The sequence below is a fragment of the Podarcis cretensis genome, assembly GCF_951804945.1.
Source record: "Podarcis cretensis genome assembly, chromosome: 7".
Lineage (NCBI taxonomy): Eukaryota > Metazoa > Chordata > Lepidosauria > Squamata > Lacertidae > Podarcis > Podarcis cretensis.
Genome location: NC_137176.1, coordinates 77,494,125 through 77,508,339, shown reverse-complemented (window position 1 = coordinate 77,508,339; position 14,215 = coordinate 77,494,125). Strand labels below are relative to the sequence as shown.

Below are 14,215 nucleotides of genomic sequence, written 5' to 3'. Positions count from 1 at the left end.
GAAACACAGAGCTCCTTCTGTCACTCTTTTCTGCCTAATCTGTGTAAAACTGCCAAAGGTTTGTCCCTCTGTAAAACACACACACACACACACACACACACACACACACACACCCCTCTTAGAACAAGGCTGTGGGGTTTGGTTGTTGTTGTTGTTTTAAAAGCAGGGATGATGAGAATTTTGAGTCTGGTGTTGCTCTAATTACCTGTGGACGCGTGCGTGCCGTTTACTAGAATATATTTTGGATTAGTACATTTTTTGTTGTTTTTTTTCTGCAATCCAGTTGAGTCTCATAGAGCAGCTGCAATAGCCTCTGACTAATTGGCTTTACCAAAGGCTACCTGCTGAGAGCATCTGCCAGGACTTCCATTCTCCCCAAAATGCTTCATCTCAGAATTGCATGCTGTATGTTTTGATCATCTGGCCTCACAAACAAAAAAATCCATATTGATCTCTCTTTTTAAAGAAGAAGAAGAAGAAGAAGATTTGATATCGTACTCATTCCCCCCCCCCACCAAAAAAAAGTGTCCTGGACTTCTAACGAGGCAAAATGGTGAGGACTGCCAGCACCAACTGCGCTGCCTTGCTGGTCCCCGTGCCGCCAACACTGCCATGATCGGGGGGGGGGGGACAGCAGTGGGTGCCCAATGCAACAACCAGAGAGGTTGCGCAGAGCTCCCAGCCCCCCCCCATGGCCTTAACCCCACCACCCCACCAACATCCCAGCGGAGGCCCAGAGGCCTCCAGAGCCAAGCAGAAAACAAAAGGCAAAAAAGGAGCTCAAAGAACAGCCCTGCCAAATATACAACACACTACAAACCTCACCTAAACCCACACACCACAAATTGACAACCCTGCAAGGACAACAACTGCCAAATGAAGCACCCAAAATCCACCTCAAACCAATGGACTGGTGAACCCCCCCCCCCCTTCATCCCTCTTGCTATCCACAGAGACCCCTCCCAAGATCATAATGACCACTCACATTATACAGAGCTTAAAACCCATCTACTCTCAACTGTGAGAAGCCTCATAGCCAGACACTGGAGAGACCTGTCAGAAGTAAACATGGACCAATGGTATCAAATTGTGTGGGAAATGGCCTTACCGTGGATGCTTGGGTTGTGAACATGATCTGCGCAGGGCAAAACCACAGGTTAGGCATAATTTCAGGTGATCAGATCTTTGGTCCAGGGTTTCAGGCAGAGGACATTCCCAGTCCTCCTAGAGATGACAAGGATCAAACCTGTGACCTTCTGCATGCAAAGGAGATGCTCCAACACTGAGCCATGTCACTTCCCGTGCAAAACTTCCTGGCTATAGGCCCAGCTGTGAAAATGTTGCTGCAGTCCTTTGGAAGTGCAGAAAAGCCCTTCAAATGTGACATTAGCCATCGATTTCAGGTTCCTAAGGACCTCGACTTTCTTTTTAGAACAATGTAGAGCAGCTTTATGGCCCCTTATTATTGTGGAGATATGCTTGAAAGTGCCTGGCCAGCGCTTGAAGAAATTTCAGAATCCAGAAGGGAGGCTGGATAAGATCTCCGCAGGTCAGGGGGCAAGGCCTGGCATTGCTCTTTGCCCAGTTCCATGGCGAATGGGAGCAGATCAAATTACAGAAAATAAGCAGGCATATGCAAAGTTCATCCATTTGCATGATTTATACGTTGGCGGAATTTGGATTTTTAAAATAGAACCCCCAGTTAGTTTGACGGAGACTTTGACGCGTGCATGAGTGTGAATTTTAAAGCGTTGCCTACTCAGTTCCTGATTATTGCTGCCCCCAAAACCCCTCCATCCTTGATCCGGCCTGGAGGACAGAATGAACCAGAGGCTCTTGTTGTTTTCGTTTTCATACTGCTTTTCCCATCAAGTAGCTGAGCTGTTCAAAACCACCTTTGAACTGGTGTACCGTCGATGCCACTTATCAGTGGATTGCTTTGTTAGAACGTTGTGCAATAAATAAAAAAAATACATGCAGCAATGTCCGGATTTGTACACAGGGGGCCAGGCTTGGAAATTCTATTTGCTGGCAATGTGACCTCAATACAGGAAGCTTAGAGCAGTAAACTCCCCCTGACATTCCACTGTTCAGTGAAAATCAGAATCAAATGCAGCCTTAACCTTAATGTGACCCACGGAAAATTACTGGAACCCGGAGCCATCCTTGCCTTTGCCCTGTCTCATCCGTAGCTTCTTGGCAAAAATACGGTAGCTTGCAGCAGTAATTCTCTTGCGGAGCATCTGTTTGCTGGCTGCGAGCCATGGCTCTTCGGGTGTATATTTTATTTATAAGCGATCTTTTATCAGGAGTCGAGTACATGTAGAACACCTATACGCAAGGTGTCTAATTACAAGTCGTTGGGAGCTTTGCTCTATTTTGGCAGGACATGGGGACGTTTGCAGGATCAAAGTGAAGGGTCCCTGTTTAAGGCCCTACTATGAATTGGCAGCTTCCCTCTCTTCAGCCATCATCTAAAATGCGTGCCGATTAATAGCATGCCTCTTCGTTGATAGCATGCCTCTTCGCTGAGCTTTGTAAAAATAAGAATAAGCGTCAAGAGGTAACAAGCCAAATACTCAGAATATTGGCACTCTGGATGAGCATTAAACTTGCTTGTTCCTCATCAGTTGGGATCCTTATATGTTGTTGAAAATTCTACACACATTTTGCAGATTATTCCAAGACAGAGCTCCTTCCAGAAGACATGAAAAGTCTTGATATTGAAGGGGGTGCTTGATATTCTTTGGCCAAATCAGTTTTTCCTGAGCAGTGTCTCATTAAGAGCTGGGATACTCCATGCTCCATTGTGTCATGATCAGGGATTTATCACCAGATTTTGCTGTGATAGCGTTAGCCCTTCATTAAAGATCAACCCTGCAAGAAATCATCCTGTGAATTCGCAGTTTCGCTTCTTATCCAAGTGTACACAACTTGTGAGTTGAGCTTTTTAAGCTTCCATATAAACACAAGAGGGGAAAGTTGGGCTGTCCTTCACAAGAAAAGGAACCACAGAGAAAACAGAGTTACCAATAAAATGCTCAAAATGTTGTTGTTGTTTAGTCGTTTAGTTGTGTCCGACTCTTCGTGACCCCATGGACCAGAGCACGCCAGGCACTCCTGTCTTCCACTGCCTCCCACAGTTTGGTCAGGCTCATGTTTGTAGCTTCGAGAACACTGTCCAACCATCTCATCCTCTGTTGTCCCCTTCTCCTTGTGCCCTCAATCTTTCCCAACATCAGGGTCTTTTCCAGGGAGTCTTCTCTTCTCATGAGGTGGCCGGAGGGTGAACTTGGGAACTTCTGTACGCAGAGCAGAAGCTCTGCTACTGACCTTCTCTCTCACACACTCATTCTCTCACACAAACAATCCTGGATTTCCCTTCTGGCTGGAGAAAGGCAGATCATTATCCAACCCAGCAGGGACAGCAAATCCCTTTGAAAGCAGAGCAGATCTTCTTTGGAGAAGAAGCATCCCGGCTGCAGAGTTCATAAAAACTAAAAAGAAAAAAGATTGGGCTAGTACCCTGTTGAAGCAATTATCAGCTGATGACTCATGTAAGTTTTAATCTGCTAATTAGTAGACCAAATATGCATACTTAGCATATGACTAAAGCAGTTGCTTTGGTGGTGGGACGTTCCTGAGGGAGGTGGTTAAGTTATGCATGTGCACTGCATGGCCCAGGAATAGGGAAACTGGACCTCCAAAATGTCGCTGGACTACAACCCCCATCATTGCTGGCCATCAGCTAGGCTGGCTGGGGCTGGTGGGAGTTGGAGTCCAGCATCTGGAATGCTAAGTGTGCATATTTGGTCCGCTAATTAGCAGATTAAAACTTATATGAGTCACCAACTGATAATGGCTTTAATAATTGCTTCAGGTGAGAGTTCCCAAAGATGGTTGGTTTTTTTTTCCAAGTACTTGCTTTTGCCTGGTGCACTTTTTTGACTCTTAAGTGCACTTTGACTTTTGACTTGATCAAAGTTGGGTGCACTTTTTGACTTTTAAGTCGTATGGTTTCCATTGAACTGGCTAAATGGCTCACCTGAGGATGCCTGCGATTGACCTTCTGCATGCAAGGCAGATTCTCCACGACTGAGTTGTGGCTCCTCCCCAGCCAAATGTGGCCATCAACTAACTTTGGGGTACAATGTAATAATAATAATAATAATAATAATAATAATAATAATAATTTATTTATACCCCGCCCATCTGGCTTTCAACAAAGTACAGTGGTGCCCCGCAAGACGAACGCCTCGCAAGACAGAAAACCCGCTAGACGAAAGGGTTTTCTGTTTTGGAGGCGCTTCGCAAAACGAATTTCCCTATGGGCTTGCTTCGCAAGACGAAAATGTCTTGCGAGTTCCTGCGGGGTTCCCCCCCCCTTTTCCTAAGCCCTAAGCCGCTTATCAGCTGATCCGCTGATAAGCCGCTTATCAGCTGATCCGCTAAAAGCCGCTAAACCGCTAATAGCGCTAATCCGCTAAGCTGTCAGTGGGCTTGCTTCACAAGACGAAAAAACCGCTATACGAAGAGCCTCACGGAACGGATTAATTTCGTCTTGCGAGGCACCACTGTATTAAAATATCGTAGTCTGTTAAACATTAAAAGCTTCCCTAAACAGGGCTGCCTTCAGATGTCTTCAAAAAGTCTGGTAGTTGTTCTTCTCTTTGACATCTGGTGGGAGGGCGTTCCACAGGGCGGGTGCCACCACCAAGAAGGCCCTCTGCCTGGTTCCCTGTAACTTGGCTTCTCGCAGTGAGGGAACCGCCAGAAGGCCCTCGGCGCTGGACCTCAGCGTCCGGGCAGAACGATGGGGGTGGAGACGCTCCTTCAGGTATACTGGACCGAGGCCGTTTAGGGCTTTAAAGGTCAGCACCAACACTTTGAATTGTGCTCGGTAGGAAGGGCTGGATGCAGGGGGAAAATGGTCCCAGGTGATTATCTGAAGGCACATGAGAGGGCACCAGTTTACTGATGCTCAGCAGGTCTGGGTCTGGTCAGTGAGTGAGTTGATGGGAGACCTCGTGTGTACTGCCTTGGATTCCAGGCAGGTAGAATGCAAATGCAAGAAAATAAAATAAAGCAAATATATGCCTGGGCACGCTTTGCTTTAGCAGTTGTGTGATTTGTGTAATGTAGCCTTGACCTTTTGTTTCAGCCGCGATGTGTTGTAATTGCCTCTCTTTGAGCTAAGCATCTACTTACGGCCTGTCTGTTGTTGTTGTTTTTAACAGCCTCGGCAGAGAGCTCTTCGTAAACCGTTGCCAGCCTCTGAAGCTGCCGCCCTGCCAGATGATTCCGAAATGAACTTTTTTCTCCACGAGAAATCAAACAGAAATACGGCATGAAGCGATGGCACTGCCAAAAGAAGACCGCTCTCGAGAACTGGAGGAGTAGCCAAAGCCCAACCCGTCTCGACAGCGGGATAAAACATGAAGAATCTTCGTTTCCTCGGGGGATTGAAATAACGGTGCTGACTTTCTCCGGCTTGTCATTGGTGGACGCTTTATGCTGGAAAACCTGCTTCTGATACTCATCACTGTGCATAAACTCCGTGTTCCCATCAGGGAACTCTCTGACCTTCACTAAAAGTTCTGGGTTTGGTGATTCCGTTTTAGGTTTTTTTGGGGGGAGGGGCGGTTCTTTAGCATGACAATACTGGATTATATTATGTATGCAGACGGCATGATGTTTATGGGATGGGTTGGGCGGGACGTACCATCTCTGCGAACTCACTGGAAATGTTCACAGTTATCCTTGCTCCCTGATAGGAATGTCGGCATATCCTGTATGTGTTAGTGATGCAGCTGAATGGTAAATTCCATCCTATGTTATCGGCATTCCATACGTGATCTCCACTCAGATGTTCTCACGGATTTGGTTGTGCTGTGGGAAACTTTCTGAGGACACATCTGTTAAAAATGAGTTTCATGGATCTCCCTTTCACTAGGATTGTACCTTAAGTCTAGCTCATGATTTGCATCCTTCACCAATTCCTGCAAGTTTGGTCTGGTAACTTGTCTGGATGTTGTTAGGCTATTTTGACACTTTACTTATAGAAGTAGTAGAATGAGAGCACGTACATTTCTTTGCTGCACTAATTCCTCCCACCACCACCCCAAAAAATGACAAGTAAGACTCTGTTGTTTTGATGCATGTTCAATAATAGAGGGGAAGAAAATAATCTCAGATAAAAAAGATTGCTCTCTCGTTGCAAGAACCCCTTGTTTTTGATGATGAAGACAGCTGTATCATTGTAAAAACAGTGAGGCAATTCCTGAAGCATCCTCATCACACTGGGTGAAAGCATCTTTTCCTTTCTCTTTATCCTTATGGGGTTTTTATTTCAAAATATATGCATTGTTTTCCAGGGTGACCTCTGAAAAACCTGCATTAATCTGCAGCAAAAGCCAGCTGTACAGAGTACTGATTGGCTAGCGCATGGAACGCCATGAACACCACCTGACCACCCACTTTTTCTCCCTGGAAACTGGATGCTTGCCAGTTTTTAACAGGAGAAAAATGGGAAAAGGTGAACCTAGAGATGAATACACTTACATATGCTATTTTATAATAAAATATATTTCCCCCCCCAAAAAAAACCCCCACACTCTTTGGAAACAAGACTAATTGCTTGATCCAGGACTTGACTTGTAGGTGAGGAAGTTCTTGAGACCACTGTTTAAATGTTATGTCTGTCTTCACCATTAGAAGCAATTTGTGCCGATGGTCAAGATTAAGAATACTTGGGGGACAGGGAAATGACTACCTTACCCTTTTTGTTTTTAGGTACATAGAGAAATTTTGCAGTTTATGATGTTGCAAGTTTAGGAATGAAGACTGCAATTATTTATAGGATGGTAAAATTAACCACCAATCACTTCCAAGTCTCTTTGGAGGACTGAAGCTTTCAGTAAAGCAGAGCTTTCGCAAATGTTTTCCTGAGCAGGTCAGTCCAGTGACATTTTCTTCCTTTGACCAGCTCAGTCCCTGGGCTTCACACCTTCCTTCCATCATATGTGCCATATTGTCCTCAGGTCTCTCTTGGGTTAGCCTGATAACTCACTGGCAGTAGAGTAAGCCAAAATCCCAAAGGCCACAGATATTTTGGAATTCTTCAATAGAGTGTCAAGGAGCCATCTATTGAACTATGTTCTGTTTTGAATCAGAGCTGTCCCTTTTTCAGCTTAAGCCTCTTGCTGTCATAAAATGCTGTCTTACTAGCAAAACTGTTTACTTTCAACATAACTGTAGCTGGCTCGAGACTGTTGCATCTGCACTGAACTTAGCTCAGCACCGTTCGCTTTCTAGGTTGCCAAAGCAGAGCGGCTTAATTTCCATCCATAAAAGTGCTTTCCATCACGTTTCCTATTGGAAACAGAACTTTAATTAGTGAAAGATAATAGTAGCATCCATAGGAAACCCAAAGGTCTAGATCCTCCTAAGGATCTTCTGGAAGGAGCTCTGTCTTAGACCCTAAATCAAGAGATAGGAACTCTGCAATTGATCTCTCTTTCTCCCACCTGATAGACTGTTACACTTACCGAGTGACTTTGAATATATATGAACTTCCATGTAATTCATACGTTGAACCTTGTCAGTCCTACAAGTTGCACCTTAAGAAACCAGCTGTTCTATGAGCACACATGGATCTTGAACTCCTCACCTCTTTTCCTTCTTGTGATCACTTGCGATTTACACTTGTAATCACTTGCCATTGGCAGCCCAGATGCAACAATGACTTGTGGACTGGGCAGCCTTCACAAAAGAACCCAAGAAACTCAGCATCTACGCATTTGCTAAATCATGACTGGCCATCTCAGCATAGCCTTATGGCAGTTGTGTTAAATTGCTATGGCTGACCTGCTTTGAGGAAGAAATCGAAACCCATATGGATTTAGTAAGCATCTCACTTTGTCCTGGTCAAGCACTTGTATCAAATTGCCAATGTTTTCTCAATCTGGCCCTTGAAGCTTGACCATATTTCTGTTATTAGGCTTCTTCGTTTGTGATTTTCCACACAGATGATTTAGTGTGTTCTGCTACCTGGAGGAAAGAGTCTTTCTGAATAAAAATCATTTCCCAAGCATCTGCATTGTTGTGGAAGGGGAGTGGTTTGCAATGCTTTGTGATGTCCATGCAGAAAGTTCACATTCTGGTATTTCAAGCCAATTCTGACTGCTTTTCTGGTGCTGTGGCATTGTTCCTGTCTGCTGAGCTTGACAGCAGCTGCTGGTTTGGAGGTGTAAAAGCGTGACATGAAAGTTCCCTAGAAAAGGGACAGGTGTGTTTTGCGGAAGTAGTTGAAGGCCACAGGCCACAGGTGGCCTTCAACTAAGTTTTACTCAGGGTCAACCCACTGAAACGAATGAACGCTGGGTCCATTAAGTTCAGTGAGTCTAGTCTGAGTAAAAGGCAGTTGACTACCACCCCGGGACAACGTGGTTGAACTTGGCTCTTCCATAAAAATAATCAATTGCCCTTTGTGTTATACAATACAGTCGCTGATACTAACTCCTGTGTGGGACCATGTCTACAACCAGTGCCTCAGATTATTATTGACTAGTGATGAACCTACTTCTGTGTGTGCTGAGGGAAACTAACTGGTTTCCTTGCGCACTCTCTCAGCACTTTCCTCTTCCACCAGCAGCTGTTCGTTGCGTGTACAGCCTTCGAGCATTATCAGACTCCCTTGGTAATCCATGTGTAGACCCTCAATGAAGTGTTACTGTAAAAAAAGAAGAAGAAGAAGAGTCCTGATAGATCAGACCCAAAGACCCATCTTTGGTCCAGCATTTGGTTTCTAACTCTGACCAGCCCGTCACCTCTAGAAGCTCAGGGTGTGAAGGCCTCCTTCATTGTTTGTCTCCAGCATCAGGAATTTAATTAATCGACCACCCTGATCTGTCGTCCTTTCCCCTCGGGGTTAGATGGGCTGGTTTCTGAATCCTGTATGAAAGAATTACAAAAAGGAGAGAAAAGGCATTTGCAGGCTCAACATGCAGAGAACATCCTTTGCAAGATTTCCCCTTAGTGAAGCTCCTCTCTGGACCCTTTCCAACATGTCAACTTCTGTCATGCCCCTTGCTGAACTTCGGATGATATTTAGCTAAGCTTTGCACAGAGTAGTCCCATTTAAATTAATGGACCAAATTTAATCGAATAACACCCATAGTTCTCTAGCTGTCATCTCCCTGCAGCGATTTTCGTATTTTGTATCTTGAGGAACTCTTTACGTGTTCACTTGCGTGCTGAAGACACCTACCATTAAATCCTTGTGTGTTGCAACAATGGTGCATGTTCTCAGTCCATGTGGGGCACTGGCTGGGCCTGTTGGGTCTCATCATGGGCCCTTGTGATTTGAGGAAGCACACCCAATAACTGAGTGGCGGTGTCAGCTAAGCTGTTTTTCAGGAAATTGTGCCTGCCATTGTTGACCCAACTCATTAACCTCCTGAGGAACACCAGGGGAACTTAAAAGCACAGTTTGAAGTTACATCTTCCTCATAAGCTTCCTCTTCTGTTTTGTGGTGATTAAAAAATAATAATATTCCAGGATGATTTCCAATAACGAAAAAATACGTGAGCTGTTATGTATTGTTATATAGGTCTAGAAACTAAATGTGTTCTCAGGTATTACCATTACCCAAAGATGAGGGTAAGCACTGGGTAACCAATATAACGGCTGCCATTTTGTTTCTGTTTGAGGGGTATACCCACAAGTCTTTGCCATACTTGCTTCCATTCCACAGTCACCATTGTTGGCCTGACTGTCCGTAGTGACACCTTGGGGCACAGACCAGCCAAAAGGACCTTCAAACTCTTCTCCTCAGCTGGGCCCTTTGGGTTTCAATCAACTGTTCTCATTCCAGTCCTCTAAAATGACAATTGGAAAGTATGTTTCTGTTGCTCATGTTTCCTCCGAGGTCTTGGGCAAGGTGGAATTCATTCTGAGATTTGGTCTGGGCAGAAAAGCCCTCATTTGCAAAATGACCATGAGATCCAAATAAAGGTCTGATCAAGTACAATGTATACATGCTTATCCCCGGCATAATTGTCATTATTTTGTGGTGCTTTTACTTGGGGGTGGGGAGGTAAGGAAGTTTCAGGGTGCTGTCATCAGCTCCTGGCTGGTTGCCCAGGAAAGTATAAAGACAAGGAAAGGTTTCTTACTGTCATGTTTTATTTCAGTATTTACAGAGAGAGGCTATAGAACCCAGCCTCTTGGAGAATGGTGTTATCCCGAGTGAATCTCCACACACACCCCGTCTCTTCCACTTCCTCATTCGTCACTTCTACGGCTGCTGCTACATGCCCTCTGTCTCTGATCTCTTTGCGCTCCTACTTTTAAGGCTTGCTGAGTTCTGGGAGATGGAAGATCTGGGATACTTTCTAATAACATCATGTCAGCCACCTGCCGCTCTGCTTCTGCCCCCTCCTCCTCCTCTCCCATTATTTCCCAACTCTCCCCCTCATCTGCCTCTGAGCTGTGACCTCCCTCCCTGTTGTAAATCTATACTGTCTTCCTCTTCCTCTTCCTCCTCCGTGGAAGGGTCAGAATGGAGCGGCGGTCTCCAACATTGCCCTAGCCCTGACACCAAGGTATCTGAAGATAGCTTTGGAACCAACTCTGTGTTGTTGTCATGGTTCTGCCAGAATACTTCGCTTTGGCGTCTTTCACAGAATCACAGAGTTGTGGAGTTGGAAGGGACCACAAGGGTCATCATTGCCCAACGTGGGGCCTTGAACCCATGGCACAGATTAAGCGCCTCATGCTCTACTGACTGAGCTCTCTGTCTGTTGTCCCATGGAATTCCATGGGAAACAGACCAAAGTTAACCATTAGCAATTTTTTTATTCATAACAGAATGAAAAACAAATACTTTGCTAAAGGAAGCGTGTTGATAAGACCAGTATTACTTATGATATGACATTATGGGGAGGTTACTTTTGTTTTTGCACAGAAAATTTCAGAACAAGAGGTCTCGCCTCTTAGATCATCCACGTTCCACCAGACTCACAACATGCTTCGACTCGCAAACCAGCTGCAACAAAACATGTCTCTCCTGCATCAGTCTCTACAGCCACAGTAGGTGCTGCAACTTCCCAACAGTTTGACTTCACCCCCCAAAGGTGCATTCCTCCATCGTCTCCAGAGACAGACGGATGCCAGCAATATGTAATAGGTAAATTTTACTCAGAGAAAAAGGCAATACGATTAGATTCCCACAAAGAGCTGGACTGATTAGTACAGGAAATCATAGGCAAAAAAAGCAAAACCAAACACATGAGGAGTGTCTTTTTCTCAGCTCCTACTGAAATCCAAATTTAAATCCTTAGGAAATGAGTTGGGACTAGATTTAATCTCTGCAGAGAAGCCAGCTGAGCAGGCAGCAGAGAGAGAGAGAAAGTGGGGAAGGCAATCAGTTTATTTTCCTGCTAGTTCAGGAATTAATTATGGTATTCCCCTGTTGCTTTTGGTGCTGGGTGGGGTCTTGACTCTCCTTTTCAGATCCCATTCTGGACAAAGAAGGAGGCTGATGCTGTTCCCAGCTTTGCAATGCTCAATTCCTCCAGCAGTACCAAATTGAAATATTATTAGGCATCATCCAGGATGAACTTGAAGAGGAAAATCTCTTTTCTGTCCCTTTTGTGGTTAAGAGTAGGTTCCAAACATCTCTCTAAGTACCTATTATGACAAAACCGTCTCATTGCTATGAAAGCTTCCCTTTCAATTGTTTTAAGCACCTTGAAGCGAAGTCAGCTGTTTGGCATCATCAGTCCCCAAATTAATGACTGCCCCCTTTTTAAAAAAAAATAATGTTTATTTATAGAAATGAAAGAGATCAATACTGTCACCCAAAAAACGTGCGTGTGAGCAGGAAAAAGATGAGCAGGGTGGAGCGAATCCTATTGATCCTACCCAGTGAAATGCGGAAGGGGCTTATGTGTGGCGTTCTGCCTTGTTTATTTGGAGTCAGCGCTTTTTGTGTAACTTGCTTCCCCTTTGCTAGTCCTCCGTCTGATCCTTTGTTTGTTTGCTTTAGCAAAACAGATGTCTGGACTATTTGCACCGCTGATTCTCAAGCCCTCATTTTCCCCAAAAAGCCACAATTTTCTGTTTCTTCCCTTTGGAATGAGATGGCTCTTGAGTTATGAGTTGCCTCTGTTCCAGATCAATCCTGTTCCGTAAGTAGATGAGCTTCCAACCAATGCTTTTTTAAAAAAGAAAAAAAAATCCATCTGCAAGAGGAGGGCATTTATCACATCCCCCTCCTACCCTAATCTGCCCAGTAGGTCTTTGAGCTCCACTGACCCAGATAAGAGGGTATCCCATGATAGCCTGTGAAGTCAGAAAGTGTTTTGAGCTTCATGAGATAGTGGAAATACATTTCGAGAGAGGTTATTATGAGCGCTCTCTAGCCGGCACTATCATACCCTAAAAAAAGAGAGGGAGACACTGTGTTTGTCAGGAGCTCCTGAAAGTAAGATGGTTGCAAATTTTGGGAGACAGGGACACTGGGAAAGAGTAAGAAGCTGTGTTGATGCTGTTCAGTTGTGTAGGGGGTTTTCTCCATAATGTAGCTGGACACTATAAATCAGAAAGTTCACATGAAAATATCAATCAGCATCGAAAGGGGAGGTTTGGTGATTTGGGGAACCTAAGAAGGATTCCGCCCCACCCCAGGTGACCTGTTTGGTCCAGCATCCTCTGCCCTGTAGTAACCAACCAGATGCATTCGACATCCATGCATCCAATTGTTGTTCCCTAGCAACGGGCATTTGGAGGCAAGCTTCTCTGATCCTGGAGGTACTGTATAGTTAGAATGTCATGTAGCCACATCTAACTGTATCCATGAAAGGAGGAGTCACTGCAAAAGTGTTCAGTCGTTAGTTGGGCCCATGGTCGGCCCATGTGCCAGTATCGTCACGATTCAGTTGTGGCCAAACCATAATCCTGAGGAACTGTCCCAGCAAACCCAGGTGCCCCAGCAATCCTGAGGAATCCACCATTCCTGCAGAGCTCGTTCACATGAGCTTATTGTTCTTATTGCGTGTTAAACTCCAGCTTTCTTTGTTCACATCTAATTTGCTGGTCTGCGATTTATGTTTGTGAACTTCAGTGCCACGGGGCCGATAGAGAATTTGGAAAAGAAGGATGCCGTGTGTCTTCTGCTCTTTTGGATAGATAATCAATACAGTGGTACCTCAGGTTACATACGCTTCCAGTTACATATGCTTCAGGTTACAGACTCCGCTAACCCAGAAATAGTACTTCGGGTTAAGAACTTTACTTCAGGATGTGAACAGAAATCATGCGATGGCACGGCAGCAGCAGGAGGCCCCATTAGCTAAAGTAGTGCTTCAGGTTAAGAACAGTTTCAGGTTAAGAACGGACCTCCAGAACAAATTAAGTACGTAACCAGAGGTACCACAGTAAAAGCTCAAGCTAGCATGCCATGCAGAGATAACCACAGCCAGTTTCTAATGTTGGGATTCTGTTTACTGTGGAAAGAGTACGGATTTGTTGAGTTCCCAGGTTTCTCTTGTCATATTCATTTCATAATCCTATGTTTCCTTGTGCTAAATATGGATGTGTTTTGTTTTCGGATAAACATTACAACTGACCCTTATCTTCCCAGGCAATCAGACAGGTTGAACTCAGGTTGTTACAATGGCTTCTTGTTGGAGGATATCTGTGTTACCAGACAGCCACATAAATTAGGGAGTAGAAGCTAGCTGCATTTTGTTTATTTGTTGTTTGCTTGTCTGCCTGTTTTTGCAGCACAGATGGTAACAAAGCCGTTTACAGAACAATCAGTTAAGGTGTTTAAAACAAGCCAACCACAAGTAAACACACAGGGTGGAATTCAGTGTAGCATTCAGCTGGGTATGCATGAGCAAAACAAGGTCTGCTGACACAACAGGCCTTTCTCCCTTTTTCTCTCCCTTTGCACCTCCAAATCTGTTTTAGGGGCACCCCAACCCTCCCAATTGAAGGGGCAAGGAAACAAAACTTCAACTGGGAGGGTGCCTGTCTGGTCCCACTTGGGAGGGAGTTCCACAGAACCAGCCCCACATTTCTGTTAATGCCATTCAGTGTTTTTTCTGTCAGGAAATCCCTCAGTCCTCTTCCCTGAGTTAAAATCCCCAGGGTTCCTTGGCCAGAGAGAAAGCGTATTAACTAGTTTAAGCCTAGGATGAGGGAGAA

General features: G+C 44.8%; 1 protein-coding gene across 3 annotated transcripts in view; it reads left to right on the top strand.

Annotated features, from left to right (window-relative positions):
• The window catches only part of SAMD12 (sterile alpha motif domain containing 12), a 217,942-nt gene extending 207,907 nt beyond the window's left edge, over positions 1-10,035 (top strand). For all 3 annotated transcript variants that reach the window (XM_079984562.1, XM_079984560.1, XM_079984561.1), the window contains one exon: positions 5,238-10,035. In XM_079984562.1, the coding sequence (XP_079840688.1) occupies positions 5,238-5,260 (23 nt within the window). In that variant the 3' untranslated portion in view covers positions 5,261-10,035. The remainder of the gene's footprint in view (positions 1-5,237) is intronic.
• Positions 10,036-14,215: the final 4,180 nt, after the last annotated feature.